The sequence below is a fragment of the Oryctolagus cuniculus genome, chromosome 1 (assembly GCF_051225735.1).
Source record: "Oryctolagus cuniculus isolate XC-2025 breed Fujian yellow rabbit chromosome 1, ASM5122573v1, whole genome shotgun sequence".
NCBI classification, from domain to species: domain Eukaryota; kingdom Metazoa; phylum Chordata; class Mammalia; order Lagomorpha; family Leporidae; genus Oryctolagus; species Oryctolagus cuniculus.
The window spans coordinates 56,321,966-56,347,658 of record NC_142867.1 but is presented as its reverse complement, the minus strand read 5'-3'; the positions used below and the strand labels follow the sequence as shown (position 1 = coordinate 56,347,658).

At 40.8% G+C, this 25,693-nt stretch overlaps 1 protein-coding gene across 10 annotated transcripts in view; it reads right to left on the bottom strand.

The window, feature by feature from the left end:
• The window catches only part of SBF2 (SET binding factor 2), a 517,136-nt gene that overhangs the window by 68,629 nt on the left and 422,814 nt on the right, over window positions 1-25,693 (bottom strand). For all 10 annotated transcript variants that reach the window (XR_016231409.1, XR_016231408.1, XM_089328918.1 and 7 more), the window contains 7 exons: window positions 23,526-23,695; window positions 22,634-22,707; window positions 20,838-21,033; window positions 13,833-13,960; window positions 11,832-12,007; window positions 6,181-6,326; window positions 3,579-3,777 (listed from right to left, as the gene is read on the bottom strand). Coding sequence is in view for 8 of the 10 variants with exons in the window: in XM_089328918.1 (XP_089185044.1) it covers window positions 3,579-3,777; window positions 6,181-6,326; window positions 11,832-12,007; window positions 13,833-13,960; window positions 20,838-21,033; window positions 22,634-22,707; window positions 23,526-23,695 (1,089 nt within the window). In the remaining 2 variants the exon portion in view is untranslated. The remainder of the gene's footprint in view (window positions 1-3,578; window positions 3,778-6,180; window positions 6,327-11,831; window positions 12,008-13,832; window positions 13,961-20,837; window positions 21,034-22,633; window positions 22,708-23,525; window positions 23,696-25,693) is intronic.

The window sequence follows — 25,693 nt, the reverse complement described above, 5'->3', positions numbered from 1 at the left end:
ATAAGATTGCTCATAAATTTAAACTACTTGGTCAATTCAAAATACATTTTTGGTTCACCTAATCTAAATAAACCTCTGTATCAGGTGTCATCTGGGGAGTGAACCAGTGGATGGAAGACCTCTCTCTACCTCTCTCTGTAACTCTGTCTTTCAAATAAATAAAATAAATCTTAAAAAAAGATTATAATTGATATTAGTTTCACATAGGTTTTAGGTTAGCTTGACCCCAGTAACCATGTATTCCTCCCTGATCCTAGCAACCATGTACTTCCCTTCCGATTTTGTGGTTTTTGCCTTTATAAACACTGTTGCTTTGGACTTTGGGGTCAAGAGTTCTTTAGGGTATGAGTCCAATCTCTGCCACCTGCAATAAAGGACCATCAAATTTTATCAATGTGTGATACTCCTTTGTTTGCACTAGCTCAGGTACAACACTAGGAGAAGATAGTTTTAAAAATTGGAGAGAGTACAGTCTCAGGGAAGAGTTAGGGCGAAAACAGCAGAAGAAACTGCATGCAAATTGGAGGGACACAATGGAGGGCGAAGACACACACAACTCAGGACCCCAGTAGGGGAGAGCCTCCACACCAGTGTTGGAGAGTGAGGTGAGATCAGACTACAGCAGCCCAAGCCACTGGCAAAAAAGCTGCAGGAAGTGCTTAGAGGGAATCCAGCTTGGAGCCCCACGGGGGACAGTGTGCCTGCCAAACTTGAGTAGAAAAAACAAAGCGGGGTGCACATTTTCTCTCTCCCTGATCACACTGCAATGGCATCCTGTAACAAGCTGATAGAGGGCAGGCGCCATTTTGGACATACGTAACAGCTGTGCTAGCTCGTGTCCATGCCCAGCAACCAGCCAAGCAGAGACTCCTGGGGTTGGTGGGAACAGACAGGGGGCTGGGTGCTCGTGAGTGTGGGAATCCTTTGTTGTGTACTGGGACTGTGAAAACACCGAGGCTGTGTGGGAGGACTTGGGGTGTGGCTGGGACATTGGGCAGTCACTGAGGGAGGCTCCACATGATCAGTGCTCCCTGGTTACCTGACAAGTGACACTGCTGGGGAATTTGAAGTTACAATGAAGACTGCACAGAGCCTTGTGGCAGAGTGGACAAATAATATACCCACTGGGGCTAGCATCCAGGCACTGGGCTTCTTTGAGGAGAGGAACTCAGCTGAGTCTACACCAACAGACAAGAACAAACCTCTCCTCATATTAAAAAAAAAAAAAAAAAAAAAAAAAGAGGAGATTCATTGCACCAAACTTGGGTGTGTTACCGCAGACATGCCCTTCACCCTGGAGCACAGAACAGAACTCCTTGGCCCCAGCCACCACATGCCTCTAGGTATTCCCTGAAAGCAGACACTCCACTAATCTATGCATAGTCCAAAGATAAAAGCTACCATAGTGGAAAAAACAAAGAAACCACCACAAATGCCAAATCACAAATGCACCAATTCGAGAAACAAGAATAAGGAAAACAACATGATGCCCCCAAAAGAACAAAACACTTTAATACTAGATTGTAAAGATGATGAGATTGAGGAAATGCCAGAAATGGAATTCAAAAAATTGATCATAGGATTACTTAGAGGTAATTAGAAGCAAATGTATGAACTAATGAAATACTTAATGACATGAAAGAAAATTTCTTCCACAAAATTAAGCTCTTAAAGAGAAATCAAAATGATTTGAATAATCCTTGTTTTGATTGTTGAGGAATAGTTGTTATTTCTTTTCTCCAATCTATTTGTTGAACTCTTTACTTAACATAGAATTAATCATATGTGTATAAAGCCAATTGAAAATAGATCTCAGTAAAAAATAATAGTGTGAATAAGAGAGGTAAGAGGAAGTCTGCAACTGTAAAGCTGTAAAGTCCTGCATATATTCCTACGAACTTACTTCTAAGGGTACAGCTTAAAAACTTGCCATAGGACCCCAAATCCCATTAAACTGGGTGGTAAAAATACCATCTTAAAGTGTTAAAGTGAGCACATTAAGTGTTAAGGTGATCACATAGATAGGATTAATTGTTAAAATGTTTATATAAATAAGATCAAGGGTCTGGTAATAATAATAGAATTAAAAAGGAGAGAATGTTCCAACATGGGAAGCAGTCCACAGAGCAGACTCATAGAATGATAATCACTTTAAATAGCACTCTGGACTTAGAATGAGCCCTTAAGGCATTCTGATCTGGTAGAAAAGCCCATGAGAGCATTTCAGGCATGGAAAGCCAAGACACTGTGGCAAACAAATAACCTACATGAAGGATCTCTGTGAGCAAGATCCCAGTGGAAAGAAGGGGCCATCAAAGAAGGATGTACTTTTCTCTGAAAGGGGGAGAGAACTTCCATTTTGCTTATGGCCTTGTCTAAATATTGACAGAGATTGTGGATTCCATAGCCTTGGCAGCTCATGTCAAGAGCCTTGGGTGATCACTGACATCATACATAAGAGTGTTAATTGTTAAATTAACAACAGGAACCATTGTGCACTTCTCATGCAGGACTTTGTCCTCAATGAGTTGTATTATGAGAATTAACTATAAATTTGTTCTCAAACATTTGTGTGTGTGTCAATTGTTGAAATCTTTACTTAGTATAGAGTTGGTCTTCTGTTTGTAAAGTTAATTGAAAATGAATCTTAATGGAGAATGGGACTGAGATTGGGAGGGTGGGCATGGTGGGGAGAATCACTATATTCCTAAAGTTGTACTTATTAAATAAAAGGTTTCTTTGGAGAAAAAAAAAAAAAAGTATGTACAAGGCTTCCAATTTATAGTGGTCTATTTAATCAAAGCAGGAATTTATAAATGCAAAGACAGCAACTTATCTGGAAATCAAAGTGACTAAACATTTTTAGTTCTAGAAAATATATATTTACATAGGTTAAGCATGAAACATTTGAAAAACAGTAAGAGATGACAAGGATAAAAAAGAAAATGAGTTCATGTAGTTTCTTTAAGCAATATTCCTTTGAAAATATTCTAATTAGACAATAAAAGAAAGCCTTGCCTATACCTGGACCTGTAAATTATAGCCAGTGGGCCCAAACTGGCTATGCTCATTCATTTCCTCACTGTCTATACATTGCTTCTGGGGAAGAGTTAAGTAGTTTCAACAAGAGACTCATGGCTCACATACGGAAAATATTTACTATCTGGTCTTTTACAGAAAAAGTGTGTGGACCTCTGGCCTTTAAGCATAGTTTCACCTTGCCCATCAGCTTGGGCAATTGCTATTCTTACTGTATGTTCCCTGTAGGCATGCTAGTAAAGGGGCAAAGTGGAAAGAGAAAGGCAACCAAGGGAAATTCATAAAGGGGACAAAGAACTTGGATTTTTTTGCCTTTTAACTCAACAAGAACACTTTTCAGTGATGTAGCTGTTCTTCTGAGAATGCTGATAAGATCAGCTTGCTCATGCTGTAAGCAAGTATCTTAAATAAACATATCCCTGGAGATATTTTTTATTTTCTGGCATTTTTATGTGTCTCTAGTGAGTAACAGCTCACTCAAGACTCAAATGGGAAAAAAGGAAAGAAATTCTCATTTTAGCGCCCCCCAACAGACTTACCTTCGGCATAGTGAATACATCCTGTTGGAGGCAGTGATTCGAAAATACTCTGGTTTAGAACGAGAAGAGCTGCCACTTATGGTTCCCAAACCTAAACGCTGATAATCTCTAAAACAAGCTTTTTCCACTAACTGTTCCATTGTAGACTTCTCTGAGGCTTTCAAGGTGGTGCTTGTGGGAAGTTCACTCTCATCTGAAACTGATGACAGAGACAGGTTTTGAAGAAGCGATCAAAATAACAGGTTAAAAACTTTTTAGAAAGGATCCTCAAAGAGGGGTTTATATTAGGGCTTTTGATTGTTATGTATATCATAAAATAAATCATATAACATCAATGAAGAACCATATTCAAATAAACAGAAAACAGTAATAGGAGATGAAATATCAGTAATAACTAAAACTCTCATTTAAATGATTTCAAAAACAATATAATTTTGAATTAATCATCCATATTTTCTGTTTCAATCAAGCTTGCTCATTTATGCCAGAAGACAGTGATCTCTATTTAGGACCTTATAAAAATACCCACACTTGGTCAGAGCTAACCTATTGGTAACGTTTATCTTTAATATGATCACTATACAATCTTTTTTTTTTTTTTTTTTTTTTTTTTTTTGACAGGCAGAGTGGACAGTGAGAGAGAGAGACAGAGAGAAAGGTCTTCCTTTGCCGTTGGTTCACCCTCCAATGGCCGCCGCGGCTGGTGCGCTGCGGCCAGCGCACCGCGCTGATCCGATGGCAGGAGCCAGGAGCCAGGTGCTTTTCCTGGTCTCCCATGGGGTACAGGGCCCAAGCACCTGGGCCATCCTCCACTGCACTCCCTGGCCACAGCAGAGAGCTGGCCTGGAAGAGGGGCAACCGGGACAGAATCTGGCGCCCCAACCGGGACTAGAACCTGGTGTGCCGGCGCCGCTAGGCGGAGGTTTAGCCTAGTGAGCCGCGGCGCCGGCCCCACTATACAATCTTATCACCCAGGTTTCAGCTATTTTTCAGAGCATAAACTTTTATTAGGAATTTCTAGATTAATCAGAAGTCACCAGAAGGAAAAAAATCTTTTCTTAGAGCAATATAAATTACAGTCTTTTTCTTGGAAATATTTCTGCTGGAGGAAGTGGTATTCACGGGAAATTCCCTCACAGTTTTGCAATCACAGGTTACAGACTCCCTGAATATTTCAGATGTGGAAGAATTTACTTAATAATCAAATATTTCAGGGAGTATTTAAAAAATGAAATTCCTAATTTGTACTGTGTGTTCTAATTTAAAAGAAATTCCAGGTTGGAAAATGTCCTAATTTACTTTCTTATTTATTTTTAAGGTGATAGAAGTCAAATCAAACTTTTGAAGTTTTTAGACACATACTCAAATTAATATGCAAGGGAAAGCTATAGCTTTCTCCCATTTAAAGAAAAAGAACAATCTAACATTAGTATTGCTACAAATATAAAACTGTGTTTTAACTTGTGAACTTCACAATACAATATAATCAGATACCAGTAAGCATTTCTTTTTCAGAGGAGCAGAGAATATTACACAATTTGATCTCTCAGAGGAACAACTATCATAGAATACTAGTTTTTGTCCTGTGAAATCATGAAAGCTTTGAACTTGAAGAGTCAATAGTGATGGGTAGCACTGGTACTTGTATGGTTTTACCCAGGACTGAGAAGGCCAGGATTCCAACATATGGTCACTTCAGCACGTAATGGTGGATCTTCTCATGGCCCCCAAACACAAGCTTGTATGCACACATTCTCATACAGGGCATGCGTACTTACATTCAGTCACTGAGGTTCTTTGTCCTAGCAAACTGAGCTGGAGACTTTGTACCCAGTCTGCTCCTTAAAGATGATTTTTTTTTTTCCTAAAATGTTGTTGTAAGTAGCAGCAGTTGCTGCCTCTAAGATCCTGAGAAGGAACAGAGTAGAAGGGCACTCTGCTTCCCATTAGATCTCATTCTCTGTGGTGCTAATTACATAGCACACTCAATACTGGGGTTAAGAATAGGTAACTACCATTCAAGAACACACTTTGCTACTGGCTGGTTTTTACAGCTAGCTTCCCAACTGAGCAGTATCTTAAAATTCTGTCCTTTTAAGAAGTTAGCTGGTAGTTTTTTTCCCTTTTAAGAAGTTAGCTGGTAGTTTTTACTTGAGAATTCCTTCATCTTAGGTCTCCATTTTGTTTAAGAATACCCACCAAAACTCAAATTACCACAATCTAAATATTCAACTTTAAATACTCACTGTTCTTCTTCTCTTATTCTGTAAGAGTAAGATGCAGTAAATTATCCTATACCTGTATATATTCTCTATAATTTCCCATGCAGTGGCATTTCCTTCTTTTTCCCTTTTATGAGACCCACACAAAATGGCCAAAATATAGATTTAGTAACGGGGAAGCATAATTTAACAAAATCTTATCTGAACAATGGAATATTGAAAAAATAATTATTTTCCAGTTTCAAGAAGCTGACAAGTACTTCCAAGCTTCCAATGCGATCTAGGTATTTGTGAGTCAAGGTTTAAATCAACTATGTCTTAGTTTCATAAAGAAGAAAGAGTGAAGTTGAACCATAAAGGAAGCACGAATTCTTACGTACCAGAAATGTCATCTTCTTCATTCCATCCTGGACGATTTACTCTCTCTTCCACAATTGTCCCTGTCCTCTTTTTCAATAAATACTGTCGCCCAATTGTCATTTTTCCTGCCCTTTTGGCACCTTTTACTATTGTTTTTGAGAAAGTGCTATAAGTAATAAAACCAGAAAGAATATCAATTTAATATAAAGGCACCACTTAAACTTTTGACATCCACATAGCTCAAATGGTTTCTTCTCTATTTCCACAACCATTACCATTGTCCAGACTTTCATTAAATCTCTGCTTCTTTAGTTTTTTTTTTTTTTTTTTTTTTTGGTATGGCAGTGGACTAATTTCCTATAAAAGGCCTTTGTCTGTCATCGAGACACTGCTTTAGGCAAAAAGTACATGAACCTAAAGTGGGACACAAACTACTTATTACCCTGAAGTTAAAATCCTGAGTTTGGCTTTCTGGTCAAGCATGCCTGAACCCATTCTGTTTATCATAGCACTGCCTCTGCAGTTTCCACGATCATGCTTTAGAAGCCCTCCCATATGGAAAGTCAGTCTACTGCCCATATCTCCACTAAGTCAAGCTCTTTCTACTAACTCACAGGTCATATGACAATCATAGTTGGCAACACCTTCATTTCTTAAATGCATTAGGTGTGTATGGGTGGTATTCTGCCTCTTACAGAAAAAGAATAATACAGGACCAGGCTGTGGTACAGCTGGCTAAGCTGCCACTTGCAACACTGGATCCCATACTGGAGCATGGGGTGGAGTCCTGGTTGGTCTGATTCCTATCCAGCTTCCTACCAACACACCTGGGGAAGCAGTGGAAGACGGCCCAAGAACTTGCATCCCTGCCACCCATGTGGGAGACCCGGATGGACTTTCTGGCTCCTGGCTTCAGCCTGGCCAAGCCCTGACTGTTGCAGCCATTTGGGGAGTGAGCCAGCAGATATCTCTCTCTCTCTGTTACTCTGCTTTTCAAATAAGTAAAATAAACCTTAAAAAAATGGTAATACAATTTCCTCTTTGAGGAGAAAAATAAGAAATGGAGAATCCTTCAGCTTTAATTAAATGTAAACTAGGATGTAAATCACTTGGAGCTAAAAATACTTTATTCAAACAGTTCACCCTTTTTTTGCTGGCAGAAAATGTGGCACACGGTAGTTGTAACTCAGAGAATTAAACAGGGCCTATTCCTTGACTAATTAGATGGAAGTGAAGATTTTGATAAGATTCTCTAGATTGTGCTCTTTTCTTCCACAGCAATCAAAACTGTTGTTCTGTTTTTTTTTCCCCCAATTTGGTAATAAGTGAAAAGGATTCTTTTATCATCAGTTTTAACAGACCTTATCTTTAGTCACCTGCATGGTAAACCTGAAAGATATAAACATGTTTTACAGTTTTATTTAATTATTTGAAAGGCAGAGAGAGATATCGAGATTGATCCTCTGTCCTGTGGTTCATTCCCAAAATGCCTGAAACAGCTCGTGTTGGCCCATGTTGAAGCCAGGGGCCTGAAACTACATTTGGGTCTTCCACATATGTGGTGGGGAACCAAGTCTTTGCATCATCTTCTGATGCCTCTGAAGCACATTAGCAGCAAGCTGGACTGGTAGTGGAGGTGGGACTCAATTCCAGGTACTTCAATATGGATGTGGGCATCCCAAACAGCAAGCAGCTTAACCCACTGTGTACTCCTGTAACATGTTTCAGATAATTGCTGGGAATCACAAAATATTGATATTTCACAAGTTAAACATATTGTAAATCACTTTAGATGTAACAAACTCAATGGATTTTTTTTTTCATTTTTTTTCTCCAGCTAGCTCTCAAGGCAATTGTTAAAAAAATTTAAGTGATTTTTTTTTTTTTTTTTGAGAGGAGGAGAGAAAGACGTGTATACACACACACACACACACACACACACATACATTAATATATAAATGGTGTGAGGGAGGAAAGAGACAAACAGGGAGCACTCCCATCTAATGGTTAACTCCCCAAATGTTTCCAACAGCCAGGGTTGGGGCTACAGCCAGGAGCCAGTTGGCAATCCAGGTCTCTCACATGGGTGGCCAGGAGGCAACTACTAGGGCCATCACTAATGCCTCCTGGGATCTGCATTACCAGGAAGCTGGAATTAGGAACTGAAGTTAAGTATTGAATCCAGACACTCTGATATGGGATGTGGCTACTTAAACCACCAGGCCAAATGTCCATACTTCAATTCTTAAAATTTAAAAATTTTACACAACAGACCGGATACTGACATTTTTTCTGAAGGCTTCTAAGCCTGAAACATCATATGAAGTTATTTTTTAAAAAAGATTTACTTATTTATTTGAAAGGCAGTGTTACAGAGGCAGAGCTAGAGAGGGAGAGGGAGGGGGAGGGGGAGGGAGGAGAGTGGGAGGGTGAGGGGAGAGAGGGAGGGTGAGGGTGAGGAAGAGGGTGAGGGAGAGGGGGAGGAATAGGGAGAGGTGAGGGAGGGAGAGGGAGGGAGGGAGAGGGAGAGGAAGAGGGAGAGGAAGAGGGAGAGGGGAGAGAAGGAGCAGGAAGGAGAGGGAGAGGGGAGGGAGAGGGGGAGGGAGAGGAGGAGGGAGAGGGGAGAGGGAGAGGGAGGGAGAGGAGGAAGAGGGAGGGAGAGGGAGAGAGAGGGGGAAGGAGAGGAAGAGGGAGAGGGGGAAGGAGAGGGAGGGAGAGGGAGGGAGAGGGAGGGAGAGGAGGAGGGAGAGGGGGAAGGAGAGGGAGAGGGGAGGGAGAGAGGAAGAGATGGAGCGAGAAGAAGAGGTCTTCCATCTGCTGGTTTACTCCCCATATGGCTGTAACGGCCAGAGCTGGGCAGATCCAAAGCCAGCAGCCTGGAGCTTCTTCCAGGTCTCCCATGTGGGTGCAAGGGCTCAAGGACTTGGGCCATGTTCTGCTGCTTTCCCAGGCACATTAGCAAGGAGCTGGACCAGAAGTGGAGTAGCCAGGACTGGAACAGGTGCCCATATGGGATGCTGGCATTGCAGGTGGTGGCTTTACCAGCTACGCCACAGAGCCAGTCCCATGTCACTCCACTGAAGGTGGGAAAAGGAACCTCATAGACTCCTCTGTGTGTCTACAGTACTAAGACAAGATACTTGGCTCACTGAAGTAAATCCTTAGGAAGCTATTCATGTACCAGCATATCATATTTGGGTATTCATGGTCTCCTTGGCTTATGAGGTAATACAGCAGGCTAGCTATGCAATCAAGAAATATCATACTGTATGGAACCTCAAATCTTTCAAAATTCCCAACCTACCCCACTTATAGGCAAAGGAAAAGCCTTTTATCCAAAGTCTGCGAGGCTTTCTCTCCTTAATATATAATTTATATTGATAGATGCTTAAATTCAAGATGAGTAATGGTAAATGACAAATTTTCTCCACTATATATACTAATAGAATTATAAAACAATTATTATTTTATAATAACAACTTTAAAATTTAAACTTTAAATTCAATGCCTGATCCTGATTTTGATTCTGGAACAGAAAGAAAAATAGTTATAAAGGGTCCTCAGCAAAATGTGAATATGGCCTCTGAGTTGGCTAAGGATTTTGTATCAATTAAATTTCCTGGTTTTGATTTTTGTACTGAGGTTTTAGAAGATGTGATTGTCGCTCCCCCTCTTCGTGGAGGAACAACACAGGACCCTGCGTTGTTCTTTCATCTGCTCGGCCCTTCCTGGGTTTGCTGCTGGTTCTTCCCGGGTTGGCTACTGTCCCTTCCACCTCTGTGGAAGGGCGGTTCCCCCTGCCACTTTCCCCACTTCCGCGAGGGAGCGGCACACCGCCGGCCGGCTCTCTCGGGGGCTGCACAGGTGTTCCTTCAGATAGATGTTCCTGGTGCATGTTGTCTCTCTCCTCCTTTATAGTCCTCTTCCACCAATCCCAACTCTGCTACCCACACGCCAAGTATGCTGCTCTCCTCCAATCAGGAGCAGGTCCTGCTGTTTATTGGTTGAACTGGAGGCAGCTGTGTAGAAGCTGTTTCCTCCTCTCCCAGCGCCATATTGTGGGAGAGCAGATGCATAGAATAAGTCTTAATTCCAGTAACAGTCTAGTCCGAGTTGCTCCCAGTTGCTCCCCACATGTGATCCTTGTTCTTAGGGAACATATACCTATGAATTTAAGGATAAGGGAGCATTTCAAATGTAACTCAAATGGTTCAGGAAAAAAAAATGTGATTCATTATTTGAGAGACACAGAGACAAAGTGAGACAGAGAACTCCTATCTGCTGGTTTATTCCTTAAGTGTTAGCAGTGGCTGAGGCTGGCCGAGGCTGATGTTGGGAGCTGGTCAACCCTGTTCTCTCATGTGGGTGGCAAGGACCTGAATACCTGAGCTATCACTGCTCCCCAGAGGGTCTGCTTAAGCAGGACACTGGAACTGGGAGCCAGAGCTGGGGCTTGAACTCAGATATTCTGACATGGGATGCAGGTATCCCAACTGGCATCTTAAAAGCTAGGTCAAAAGCCTGCCCCCATATTACCTTTTAATTCCATTTTCCACAACTTTTTGAAAAAAAAATATATATATAAGAATAATAAATCAAATAGACCAAAATAAAAACCACTGGTTGGCCAGCTCTCTGCTGTGGCCAGGGAGTGCAGTGGAGGATGGCCCAAGTGCTTGGGCCCTGCACCCCATGGGAGACCAGGAAAAGCACCTGGCTACTGGCTCCCTCCATCAGATCAGCGCGGTGCGCCGGCCGCAGCGCGCTGGCCGCGGCGGCCATTGGAGGGTGAACCAACGGCAAAGGAAGACCTTTCTCTCTGTCTCTCTCTCTCACTGTCCACTCTGCCTGTCAAAAAACAAAAAAACAAAACAAACAAACAAACAAAAAACAAAAAAAACCACTGGTTAATTTGAATAAAAGATACACAGAATTCTTGGTAGTACTACTGTCAATTTTCTCTGTTTGAAATTATTCACAATTATAAAGTTTTCTGTCTCTAGATCAAAGCAAAACTATTAAGCATGGATATTAATAAAATCTGAATAGATTATTATTCAAATGCAGTTAGAAATTGATCAATATGGGGAAAAGAGAAAACATAATTTTCTATTGTAAAAATGCATTGTGAAGGGCCGGCATTGTAGTATTGTGGGTAAAGCTGCTGCCTGTAACACTGGCGTGCCCTATGAGTACCAGTTTTTATGTTGGCTGTTCCACTTCTGATCCAGCTCCCTACTAATGGCCTGGGAAAAGTGGTGGAAGATGGCCTAAGTGTTTGGGCCCCTGTACTCATTTGAGAGACCCAGACAAAGCTTCTGGCTCCTGGCTTCAGCCTCACTCAGCTGTTGGCTGTTGGGGCCATCTGGGGAGTGAACCAGCGGGTGGAAGATCTTTTTCTCTCTCTTTGTCTTTCTTAACTCTGACTTTCAAATAAACAAGTAAATCTTAAGCAAAATACATGAATTGTGAGCAATAGACATGATAGTCAAAGCCTCTTCAGGCTTTCAGATCTTGAAACCTGTTACAATGCTGCTGTTCCACAGTATGGGCTTGACAGAATGGTGAACAAAGAGAGCAATCACTTATACCCTGACACAAAAGATAAACTACTTTCTCTGATAATCAATTATGAGAGGGCTAAAATTAAGAGACCTGCCCTTTATCTTACCGGAAAGAAGTGTTCTTTTCTTTCTGCTTGGGTAAAATTATTTGTGGGGTTGTTTGTCCAGTGGCAAAAGCAAAGGTGCTGAAAATGGACTGAGGATAACGGAACTTCATTAGCTGTTTCTTAAAGATCTCTACTACTTCTGGACTGACTTCTTCATCAAACGCTACTTTAATCAACTAGAGACAAAAAAGATTAAACACATCAGAAGGATTAACAACTTCCAGACAACTTTCCCCCAAGTTACTGATATGACAGAAACAATAATACTAAATGGTAAGAATTTGGAGACTGAAGGAACTTTGGATACTACGCAATATAATTTTTTAAATTCTAAAGAATTTTTTTTTTTTAATTTGAAAGGCAGAGTGAGAGAGGGACAAAGAGATCTTCCATCCACTGGTTTATTTCCCAAATGCCCGCAACAGCTGGCACTGGGTCAGGCCAAAGCCATGAGCTGGGAGGGAGCTCCATCTGGGTCTTCATTTGGGTGGCAGGAACCCAAAGTACTTGGGTCATCATTCACTGACTCCCAGGTGCATTAGCAGGAAGCTGGATCAGAAGTGGAGGCAGTACTTGATCCCAAGAGGTGATTTAAACCCACTGTGCCACAACACTCACCCCTAATTTTTAAGTTTTAAAAGTAAAAAAGTGGGGCCTGCATTGTAATGCAGCAGGTTAAGCCACTGCTTGTGATATCAGTATCCCCTACTACAGTGTCAGTTCAAGTCCTGGCTTTTCCTTTTGTGATCTGATCCAGCCTTCTGCTAATGCATCTGGGAAGGAAGTAGAAGATGGACCAAGTATTTGGGCCCCTGTCACCCATGTGAGAGACCAAATTCCCAGTTCCTGACTTCAGCCTGGCCATGACCTATCTATTCCGGTCATTTAGGGAGTAAACCAGTGGATGAAAATTTTTCTCTATCTGTCTTTTCCCCCTTCACTCTGTCACTGATTTCAAATAAATAAATCTGAAAAAAAAGTGAGTTTCAGAAATGTTTACTTGTTGTAGATGGATAGTTGGTAAGGAAAATCATGTATCCTGAAGTTTGTTTTAAGACTATCTATTCTACAATGCAACAGGAATTAACTTGTTATGGCTAAAGCAGCAAACATTCTTTCCTTATTTCTTAACTGTTGGCCTTCAGAGGGAATTTGGCCTAAAAAAGTTCCTTTATACCCTGAGATATAACAAATCTAGGAAGATAAAAAAATCAGATTTACTACAATCCTAAAAGCACTGTCAGGCAACACTGGAGTAAAGAATGCTGGTAGCTCAGTTAGTGACAAAAACCTCAAGCAGTTAATGCTCTCAAGAGATGGGAGAAGGTCTGGAGCCTCAAGACCAGCAGCCTGAAGGTTCACACAGCACAGGAGCTACCAAGGAGCTCCTCTAGTGTAAAGAACGTCTAAAAACTGGAACCCTTGGAAATTTTAAAGTCAGAGACGTCACATGAATAATAGGAAAAGCAAAATATTGTGAAAAAGAAAAACTAAGAAAAGGTAACTTTCCAGAGTCTGGTTTGCATCAGTAATTCTACAAGCTTTGATATATTCACAGTCTCCAACAAAAATGCCTGTCTTATCAGGGGTCATTCCATTAGTACCAATAGTAACTTTAGTCCTGGTTACGCTTCTCACAGTTTCACCTCTGCCACAGCAGAGCCAGAGGGCATTTTCTTCCAAAAAAGATGTCAAAAGAATTGCTTTGTATCCGAAAGGTTTGTCAAATAAGAATTGGAGTAGAATTTGAGGGAACAAGACCAGTTGTACGAGTCCCAGTTTCTAAGGTCACTACACATTGACAGACAACCTGCATGTACACTTGAGTTGGCCCAGGGGCTCACGAGGTGAGGGAAAAAGGCCAAGGCTACAGTATTCACGAGTTCACTCTGCTGATACACCTTCTAAGGCCCTCTGTACTTCTCTTCTTCTAGTGCCAACCATTACCACAGAGGATTAGTGAAAATGTTTAAACAGTAGGACGGTTTCCTTTCTTTATACCTGAAAAGATGCTGATGTGATCTGCAGTCCTTCTTGCATGTTCTGCTGTAGCTGGTTCTGCACTGTGATTTTCTTCTCCTTGGTGATGGAGGCAATGGGAAAGCTACGCATGACTGTCTGCTCGCCAACTGCGGGAAGACAGCAAGAGAACTTCACCACTCTTGTCTACAATCTCTGTGGCTCACTGAAGCAGCCTCTGGTGGCTGGATGTATCTAAACAGGACAATGCCCAGGAATGCAGTGAGGGGAAATGTGCCATGGTTCTAGAGCCACAATCATTAATTTTACTGCATGGCAATTTACTTCTGAGACATAATCCTCTCCCAAAGTGAAGGAACTGTCACAGACCACTTGCCTATGTTCTACCCCCCAACTTACTATGTGCCACATAAATCACCCAGTTTAAGGCAACCTTATAGGAAAGGTAGGATAGTTAATGAAAGGACAGAGCAACAGAATAGGTTTTTTGAAGTTTGTTTCCATATGCAGTAAAAGGAGCCATATATGTATGATTGTATTTGCCTTTGGAAACAGGAATGGTCTTAAGCCCAGGAATTTTAAGAGTTTAAAGAATGGGAAGAAATAAATAATTATTTATCAATCCCAAGGTTATGACAATGAAAGTCTAGAAAAGAAGTACCACACACAAAGGCTCCCTTATAGAGTTTCCAGCTCCCTCTAGGAGGAGAAGCACATGCAGGGTAACATCACGTGATTAACTCCTAGGTTTTAGGAAATAGACTACAAAGGCTTGTGTACTTCAGAAAAGGAGATCTCTGTATGTGGGAGGGTAGAGAATATTTGTTGGAAGAAGTGAGAGGAGAGGTGAGTTTGAAGAGAGCATGGCTTATACTTATATAACATATGTGACATGATCAGATTCCTATAGAGAAATAAAAAAGCAAGTAAATTTTGTCTGATAAATATTTGCCTAAAAAGTGAAATTAACACAAAATTTATAAGGAAAAACAGAGTACAACATGAGACTGCACACTAAGTGAAGAAACATGAGGGCTTACAGCAGGCTGGTAGAAAGCTATCTATTTACATACCAGGTTGTCTCCGCAAGAGCTAAAGCCAAGTGACAAACATTTTAAGAATTAACACCTATTCCACTTAAGTTCAAAAATATAAGAGGGAGTAATTCTTCCAAACTTAATCAGTGTGTCCAGCATTATACCTTTATACTCAAACCAGACAATGACACAACAACAACGACAGAAAGCTACCAGCTGATATTCTTGATGAATGTAGATACAAATCCTCAGCAAAATACTAGCAAACTGAATCCAATAACACATTAAAAGGATTATTTGCCAGGATCAAGTGAGATTCATTGATACAAGGGTGGTTCAAAATATGTAAATTAATAAACTCGATATAATACACCAATAGAATGAAGAATAAAAATCCTGTGATTATACTCACAGATGCACCAAAAGACTTTGATAAAATAGTATCCCTTCATGATACAAACTTTAACCAAATTAAGTATGGGAGGAGTATACCTAACACAATAAAGGCCATATAAAAAAACTCAATAGTTAACATCATACTAAAAAGGGAAAAGATGAAGGTTTTCTCTGTTAAGATCTGGAACAAGACAAAGATGCCTACGTTCACCACTTTAATCTAAAATAGTATAGGAAGACCCAGCCAGGGCAATCAGAAAAGACAAAGAAATAAAAGGTATCTAAGTTAGAAAGGAATAAGTCAAGCGGCACCAGCGCTGTGGCACAGCGTGTTAAAGTCCTGGCCTGAAGCACCAGCATCCCTATGGGTGCCCATTCTAGTCCCAGCTGCTCCTCTACTGATCCAGCTCTCTGCTAATGCCTGGGATAGCAGAAGAAGTAATGAATAAGTTTTGTCCTTTGGCCCCTGCACCCATGTAGGAGACCCAGAAGAAGCTCCTGGCTCCTGGCTTTGGATCTGCTCAGCTCCGGCTGTTATGGCCATCTGTGGAGAGAACCAGCAGATGGAAGACCTCTCTCTCTGTCTCTCTCTCTCTAACTCTGTCTTTCAAATAAATAAAATAAATCTTAAAAAAAAAAAGGAGGAAGTCAAATTGTTATTGCTTGCAGAAGATATGATCTTATAAATAGAAAACCCCAAAGACTTCACCAAAAAAAGAAAAAAGAAAAAGAAAAAATCTATTAGAACTAATAAGCGGCCGATGCCACGGCTCACTAGGCTAATCCTCCGCCTTGCGGCGCCAGCACGCCGGGTTCTAGTCCCAGTCGGGGCGCCGGATTCTGTCCCAGTTGCCCCTCTTCCAGGCCAGCTCTCTGCTGTGGCCAGGGAGTGCAGTGGAGGATGGCCCAAGTGCTTGGGCCCTGCACCCCATGGGAGACCAGGAGAAGCACCTGGCTCCTGCCATCGGATCAGCGCGGTGCGCCAGCCGCGGCAGCCATTGGAGGGTGAACCAACGGCAAAGGAAGATCTTTCTCTCTGTCTCTCTCTCTCACTGTCTACTCTGCCTGTTAAAAAACAAAACAAAACAAAAGAAAAAAACTAATAAGCAAATTCAGCAAAGTTACCAAATACAAAATCAACATACAAAAATCAGTGTTACTATACATGAATAGCGAATTCCCTGAAAAAGAAATCAAGCAATCCCATTTCCAATAGTTACAAAGCAACTCTCTAGTGCTAAATTTAACCAAATAGGTGAAAGACCTACGCAATGAAAACTACAACATGCTGATGGGAGAAACTGAAGAGAACACATAGAAATGGAAAGACATTTGTGGAAGAATCAATAGTTAAAATGTCTATACCACTCAAATTGACTCACAGATTCAATACAATCTCTATCAAAAAAAAACACCAATGACATTTTTCACAACTAGAAAAAAAAATACTAAAACTTATATGGAATCACAGAAGACTCTGAACAGTCAAAGCAATCTTGAGCACAAAGAAGACACTCCTTGACTTTAAAATATATTACAGAGCTACAGTAATTAAAACAGCATGTAACTGACATAAAAACAGGTACGTAGACCAATGGAACAGAATAGATATTCTAGAAATAACCTCATGCATCTAAAGCCAAATAATCTCTGACAAATTTGCTAAGAATACCCATTAGAATAAACACAGTCTTTTGAATAAATAGTGTTAGAAAATCTGAATATCTGTATGCAAAACAAAGAAACCAGACCCTGGTCCTTCACTAAGCACAAAAATCAATTAAAAATGGATTAATGAACTAAATTTAAGACCTGAATTTTTGAACTTACTAGAATAAAACACAGGAGAGATAGATCAGTACATTGGAGTGGGTAAGAATTTTTGGATCAGACCCTAAAAGCACAGGAAACATAAGCAAAAATAGACAAATGGGATCTCATCAAACTAAAGAGATTTTTCACAGTAAAGGAAACAACATAGTGAAAGGAAACAAGCTACAGAACAGTAGCTTCTAAGTTACACATCTGCCAACAATCAGATTATAAAAGAAAACAATTCAATAGCAAAAAACCTTAAACAACCTAATTAAAAAATAGTAAATGTAAACGCATTTTTCAAAGGAAGACATACAAATAGCAACAGGTACATAAAAAAATGCTCAACATCACTAATCATCAGGGACATGCAATCAAAGCCACAATGAGATATTATCTCACCCAAGTTAGAATGATAATTATTAAGAGGACAAACGGTAACAAGTTCTGGTGAGGATGCAGACAAAAGGGAATCCTTGCACACTGTTGGTGGGAACTTAAAACAGGATAGCCAGTTTGGAAAACAGTGGGCAGTTCCTCAAAAAAACTAAATGTAGAACTATTGTGAGGTCCAGCAATTCCCACAGCTGGTGTCCACTCAAGGGAAATGAAATCAGTCTGTGGAAGAGCCATGTGCACTGAGACGTTTATTACAGCACTAGTCATAATAGCCAAGACATGGAAACAATGTAAATGTCCATCCACTGATGAATGGATAGAACAATATGGTGCACAGGGGCCAGCACTGTGGCACAGCAGATTAAGCTGCCGCCTGAGATGCCGGCACTCCATACGGATGCCGGTTAGAAACCTGGCTGCTCCACTTCTGATCCATCTCCCTGCTAATGGACCTGGAAAAGCAGTGGAGGATGGCCCAAGTGCTTGGGCCCCTGAACTCATGTGAGACCTGGAAGAAGCTCCTGGCTCCTGGCTTTAGCCTGGCCCAGTCCTAGCTGTTGTGGTCCCTTGGGGAGTGAACCAGCAGATGGAAGACCTGTCTTTTGGGGTCTCTCCCTCTCTTTCTGTAACTCTGCCTCTCAAATAAAAAATAAAGTTGGTACATATTATTACTCAGCCATAAAAAGAATGAAATTCTGTTATTTTCAACAACATGGATGGGAGTGGGGGTTGTGATGTTAACTAAATAAGCCAGGCACAGAAATACATGTATCACATGATCTCACTCACATGTGGAGTCTAAAGAGTTGGTCTTGGGCTGTTGGTGTAGCAGGTAAAGTTGCCTTTTATAATGCTGGCATCCTATACTGGAGTGCCGTTTCGAGTCCTGGTTGCTTCACTTTTCAATACAGCTCTCTGGTAATGTGCCTGGGAAAGCAGCACTTACTAGTCCCCTGCTATCCATGAGGGAGGCCCAGATGGAGCTCCTGGCTCCTGGCTCCTGACTTCAGCCTGACTGAGTCCTGGCTGTTGCAGCCATTTTTTTTTTTTTTTGACAGGCAGAGTGGACAGTGAGAGAGAGAGAGACAGAGAGAAAGGTCTTCCTTTGCCGTTGGTTCACCCTCCAATGGCCGCCGCGGCTGGCGCGCTGCGGCCGGCGCACCGCACCGATCCGATGGCAGGAGCCAGGAGCCAGGTGCTTTTCCTGGTCTCCCATGGGGTGCAGGGCCCAAGCACCTGGGCCATCCTCCACTGCACTCCCTGGCCACAGCAGAGAGCTGGCCTGGAAGAGGGACAACCGGGACAGAATCCGGCGCCCCGACCGGGACTAGAACCCGGTGTGCCGGCGCCGCTAGGCGGAGGATTAGCCTAGTGAGCCGCGGCGCCGGCTGTTGCAGCCATTAAATCAGCAGGTGGATGATCTCTCTCTGTCACTTTTTCTAATAACTAAATCTTTTTAAAAAATAAATTAAAAAGTTTATCTCAATAATGATGGTTTACAGGCTGGGGAGAGTACATGGAGGGAGAGTTGTGGGTGCTAAGCTATAGATAGAAGTAAAAAGTTCTGGTGTTCTATTGCAAAGTAGGGTGATTATAGATAATGATGATCTACTGTGTATTTTTCTCTAAAAAAACTAGAGGAAAGGATTTTGAAAATTTTCACCATAAAGAAATGTTAAATGTTTGAGGAGATAGAGATGTTTACCCTGGTTGCACATTACACAGTGTATGCATATATTGAAACACAGAGAGAGAGACCTTCAATCCACTGGCTTGCTCCCCAAATGCCTACAAGGGCCAGCAATGGAGCTCAGAACTCCATCCTAGTTTGCCATATGGGTGGCAGGCACGCATTATCCACTGCTTTTCCAGGCATGTTAGTAGGAAGGTGGATTGGAAGTAGAGTAGCCAGGACTTGAACCAGCATTCCAGTTTTGGATGTGGGCATCCTAAGAGGTACTATGTCAGACCCAACTGAATTTTGTAGCTTTTTTGCTATATTGTATGGTAAGCAATCTTTTATGACCAATAGTTTAAACCATCTTGATTCTATTAAACCTAGGAATAATATAACTATTAAGATTTTAAAGAGCTGGATGGTGCTGTGGCATAGGGGGTTAAGCGGCTGCTTGTAATGCTGCCATCCTATATGAGCACTGGTTTGAGTCCTGGCTGCTCCACTTCCTATTCAACTCCCTGCTAATGTGTCTGGGAAAGCAGCAGAGAAGGCCCAAGTGCTTGGGCTGCTGCACCCATGTGGAAGATCCAGAAGAAGCTCCTGGCTTTGGCAGGGCCCAGCCCCGGCAGTTGTGGCCATTTGGAGAGTGAACCAGTAGATGGAAGAGCTCTCTCACTCTCTGTCACTCTCTCTCTATAACTGCCTTTCAAACTGAATTAGACAATTCTTTTAAAAAAGTCTTCAAAAATAGTCTAAATACATTTTTTTACATCTGAGTTTCATTGTTCAACAAAATGCATAGCACATAGTGCATACTCACTAAATGCTATCAAATGTTTTCACAGGAAGAAGGACCATCTAGCACAATGGTTTTCAACTTTCAGAATTCATCATATTTACTAGTGGGGCTTAAAAAGTATACAGATGCCTAGGTCTCCCCATTCTTATTGCTTCAGATTCTAATTCAACTATTTGGGGTTTGGGCCAGAAATTGACACGTAATTTCAAGCTTCCCAGGTAATTCAAACATGCATCTAAGTGTGAAAATTACTGAACTACCACCAATGAAAGCCCAATTTTCTAAAATAGCAGAAAATTAAGTCCATAGGAGTTAGGTGACTTATTTCAAATATCAAGATTCCTTAGTAGCAATCTGAATTTGAGGTATTTGACTTGTAATCCAATAGTCTGGCCCAAAACCTTATGTACTTTTCCAATCAGTAAGAATATTTTATAGAGAGACTACAGTGATTTTAAGAAGTTAATGCAGATTACTTTTGGATAGGGCATGCTATTCCTTCCTAATATAGAAGGTTGCATAGAGTCGTAGAAAATAGAAATAGTAGTTTTGGGAGTTTATGAGAGGAAGAAAAGTTGCTTGCTGAGAGGGAAGCAGGGTTGATTAGTGCTGTCCCAAGTTGGGATAAGTCAGCAGGAGCATATTTAAAAGTCAGTTATTGTTACCTAGGGTGGTCACAATAATCTGCCTCAGGAACATTTACAAGACAGCCTTTGTTCTTCAAGTAAAAATTTATGACCCAAATTATAATTATCTTCTACAGATAAAAGTATCCCCAACCTGTGTGGCAAAAAGGCTTACTTTGGATTTCAAATGATCTGCAAGTCACTGTGCACAAACTGCATCAAAACCTCACGTACCACACAGATGACTGAGTTCAGACAGTGTATCAGGAGTCATACCCAGTTGATCGTGGGGAGCCCCTCTGAAGAGAATTCTGTATGTGGTCAGGAACAAGGCTCCTTCTGCCGGCAGCAGCTGTGGGCCTCCAAGAAGACCTCCAGTGGCTTCTTCTCTTCCATCAGGATCTAGTAGGACCCGAAGACCTTCACATACAATTTCTTCTCCTGGCAGCAGTGCAGGTCTAAGAATCTTGGGCTAACAATATAGAAAGTATTTTAAACACTACTCTTGTGGGGTTTCCAAGACTTAGACCATGGGTGGAGAATGTCAGGCCTGTTGGCCATATAAGGCTTACAAAGTTATTTGGTCTGGTCCTGCAGTTGGGACTTAATTAAATAAGTCTACAGCAGGCTAATTTTTAAGTTGTTAATTTTGTATTGGCCCATGAATGTTGTTATAAATATCCAAATGGATATTAGCAGAAAAAAAGTTCCCCGCCCCCAAGACAGTTATACATCTAAAATACTTGAGCCAGATTTCCCAGGTAACAAAATGATGAGTAAGCAGATTTGGGAAGAAGCAGAAATGAGGTTTCTACATCCAAGTGTGAAAAGATTCTTGGAAGCATTGCTTATTAACTATGGAGTCACTGGAAAAAAACTCGTTGTTTCAAATACCCATTCAAAGGAACATCTGGCAAACTCTAAAAAAACCACTTTGATCTATATGTGCTAGAATACACTGTTACATTAAAAAAAAAAAAACAAATTGCAAACCAATAAATAAGAATGATCCTTTTTTCTCTCTCTCTTTTTTTGGATAAAGAAAAAATACCATAGGGTTCAAGGTGGAGTTGTGTGTGGGGTAGGAAGGACTATGGAAGACTTTAATTTTACACAACGTATTTCTTTCATGTTTGAATTTTAAACAAATGGCATTATTACTTTTGCAAATTGGAAACAAAATATTTAGAAAAAAAATGAAGAGGTTTTAAAAAGCCCTGTCATTCTGCCAAGTAGTTATCGTTTTAACATCTTGGGAAATCCTGACTCAGCTCCCTTTATATGAGGAACCACATGATAACATTCCTTAGAGATTTTAGGGCTGGGAAAAGAAATACACCACTCCTGAAGGATTAATATGCTTATTTTTGATTAAGCAATAAAAACTATATGAATCAACACTATTCCTTTTGTTGGCTATAGGAAGCACAGGGCTAAATGGAAAGAAAAAAATATAAGATCAAATATAATATATATCAGGTTTTTGCTAGATTAGCTTTCCTATCTCTCTGGCTCCTGATCTCTATTTTGAATTTATTTTTAATAATTCTGTTATTTTTATCAATTCTGTTATACAGGAGAGAGGTTTCTGAGCGCCAGTCCTTAGATGGTGCTAGACTAGCTACAAAATAATGATCTAGGAAGCTTGTTAAAAAACAGATTTCCAGGCCATGTCTCAGGGCTCTCCAGTTCAGGACTCTGAATTTTTAATAGACTACAAACTTGGTGCTTTTATAGTAATTGCTTTCAACCCTCTTTATCTTTGGTAAGTAGGCAGGGAAAAATATCCTGCGTTGGGTTTAGAAGTTAGAACTGTTGATAATTCATGCCCTGCTTATAAAAGTAGACAACAAGAGGTTATTATTGCTCCTTTGTTGAATCCAAGAAAGGATACTGTTCCTAGTTTGGTATCATTTTTATAAGGTTCTACATGACAAACTGCTCTGAAAGTTTAATATATCATTAAAACTGGAGCTGGTCTCAGTAAAAGGTTAGGAGAAAGTACTTTGTAGAGTGCAACAGTCTATTGTTGCTGTTTTTAAGAAGAGATGTTATTCTCTGAAAGCATGTACCTTCTGTATAGGTGGAAGTCTTCTACTCTCTCGATGCACTGCCTCTAGGGTCTCAATGTGCATGGCTACAATTCCTAGGATGAGTCAGAGTATTCAAAATGAAAGAGCACAAAATAAACAGATAAAGGCAAATTCCTGATATTTCAGAACTAAAAACAAGTAACTTTGGCAATTCATCAAAAAGTTAAACAGAATTACCAAATGACCCAAAAGTTACACTTTAGGTAATACACCAAAAAGAACTGAAAACAAGGACTCAAATAGATACATGCACATGAATGTTCATAATAGCATTATTCACAATAGCCAAGAGTATATAAATAACCCAAGTGCCTACCAACAAATAAATGGATTAAAAGTGGTCTACTGATACAATGAAATATTATTTAGCTATAAACAGAATAAAATTCTGAGATATGCTAGCCCACTGGTGATTCTAGAAAACATTACACTAAATGAAAGAAGCCAGCACACACAAAGGTACAAATATTGTATGATCCCATGTACAAAAAATATCTAGAATAGACAAATTCATAGTGACAGATAGTAGATTAGATGTTGCCAGATGGTAGGGAGTGAGGATACAAGTGGTTATTACTTAATGGGTACAGAATGCTTGTGGTGATGAGATAGTTTTTGGAAATAGATAGTGATAAGGGTTGCATAACATTCTGAATGTAATTAATCCATTGAAATGTACATTTAAACTGGTTGAAATGGCAATTTTTGTTACATATATGTTACCATAACTTAAAAACATTTAAAAAGTTAATCACAAATAAATAGCAAACTAATAAGTGGAAAACTACCTGGAAGATAAATATTACAGGTGTTATGTTGGAACTTGGTTATCTCCTATGTCCTGATTCTCTAATATTTGCAAGATTATTACCTGGTATCATGCAATGGAGGCTCTTGATGTGATCCTGAGTCACTCCACTCTCCGTACAAACCTTGTCAATAAATCGCGTAATGAACCGCACAACAGAGTTGGCAATGTCATTCTCTGAATCTTCAAACCCACTCTCTGTATCATAGCTCTCAGCAACACTTCCTGCAATACTAAGACAAAGAAATCCATGATCAGTACTCAACTGCAACAAATGACAACTCTATCAGAGTGCATTAACACAGCAAATGAAACCTGCTCACAGAGATATGTACTCAAGTCGGAGGCTCACTTAACTCCAGTCCTTCTTTTTTTTATTTTTTAAAGAAACTGGCATATATGTTTGCCTTTACATTTCTGTACTTTATTTTTTCTTTTAAAATTTATTTATTTATTTGTAAGTCAGAGTTACACGGAGAGAAGGAGGGGCAGAGAAAGAGGGAGGGAGAGAGAGGCACCTTCCATCTGCTGGTTCACTTCCCAACAGGCTACAATGGCTGGAACCAGGAGCTTCTTCTGGGTCTCCCACATAGGTCCAGGGGTCCAAGGACTTGGGCCATCTTCTACTGCCTTCTCAGGCCATAGCAGAGAGTTGGATTGGAAGTAGAGCAGCCGGGAGTCGAACCAGTGCCCATATGGGATGCTGGTACTGCAGGCAGCAGCTTTACCCGCTATGTCACAGTGCCGACCCTTTCCAGTCTTTTTTTTTTTTTTTTTAAGATTTTATTTATTTATTTGAGAGATAGAGTTACAGACAGAGGGAGAGACAGAGAGAAAGGTCTTCCATCTACTGGTTCACTCCCCAAAAGGCCACAATGGCTGGAGCTGTGCCGATCTGAAGCCAGGAGCCAGGTGCTTCCTCCCGGTCTCCCATGTGGGTGCAGGGGCCCAAGAACTTGGGTCATCCTCCACTGCTTTCCCAGGCCACAGCAGAGAGCTGGATCAGAAAAGGAGCAGCTGGGACTAGAACTGGCGCCCACACAGGATGCCAGCACCGCAGGTGGAGGATGGCACCGGCCCCTCCAGTCCTTCTTTATAAGTGATAGTGAAATACAGTGTTCTACTTGCCTACATTTGGAAACAATTGTCAGGCATTATCCTTCAGACCCAGATTTGTTTTTGTAATGAATACCTTCTGTCACTCTCCCAAGATGAACTCTGGAACTACAGAAAATAACGCAAATGGGGACTCTTTTATTTATAATCTGCTATCTGAACCTTCCAAAAATAATTGTCCTCCAAGTTAATTACCACATGGGGCCCAAGTAATGTGTAACATGTTCTCTAGTAAGCAAAGTAAAATAACTTTTTTTTTTTTTTTAACAGGCAGAGTGGACAGTGAGAGAGAGAGAGAGACAGAGAGAAAGGTCTTCCTTTTGCTGTTGGTTCACCCTCCAATGGCCGCTGCGGCTGGCGCACCATGCCTATCCGAAGGCAGGAGCCAGGTGCTTCTCCTGGTCTCCCATGGGGTGCAGGGCCCAAGCACTTGGGCCATCCTCCACTGCACTCCCTGGCCACAGCAGAGAGCTGGCCTGGAAGAGGGACAACCGGGACAGAATCCGGCACCCTGACCAGGGCTAGAATCCGGTGTGCCGGTGCCGTTAGGCGGAGGATTAGCCTATTGAGCTGTGGCGCCGGCTTAAGTAAAATAACTTTTTTTTAGTATATTCTTCTACATGGAAAGCCCAAAATATTTTATGAATGATTTTCTTGTCAATAATTATCTGAGTAAATCACAACTCTTCTGGTCACTCTGAAGCCATCATTATTTTGAAGGTGAGAAAATCATGTAAGAGAAGGGAACAAATCTAAAATACAGCAGATAGGAAAGCTCAACCTCTGCATTTGTTTTTTCTTCAACCCCATTATTCAGTAAATCAGATAGCCAATCATGGGAAAGACTCCTTTGGTCTAATCTCCTCACTTCTTTTTCCTCTGAAGCCATTCATATTAACCAAATCAGTGCTAAAGATAAACAGAGAATATGACATCCCAAATCATTAAAGAACTCAAGTGTCTTAGCCACTCACTATGCAGACTTTGAGAGAAGATGGTCATCTAAAATGATAATTTTATTTTAAAAAATCATTTATTTATTTAATTTATTTGAAAGGTGGAGAGAGACAGGGGAGAGAGGGAAAAGGACAAAGAACAGAGATCTCCCATTTGCT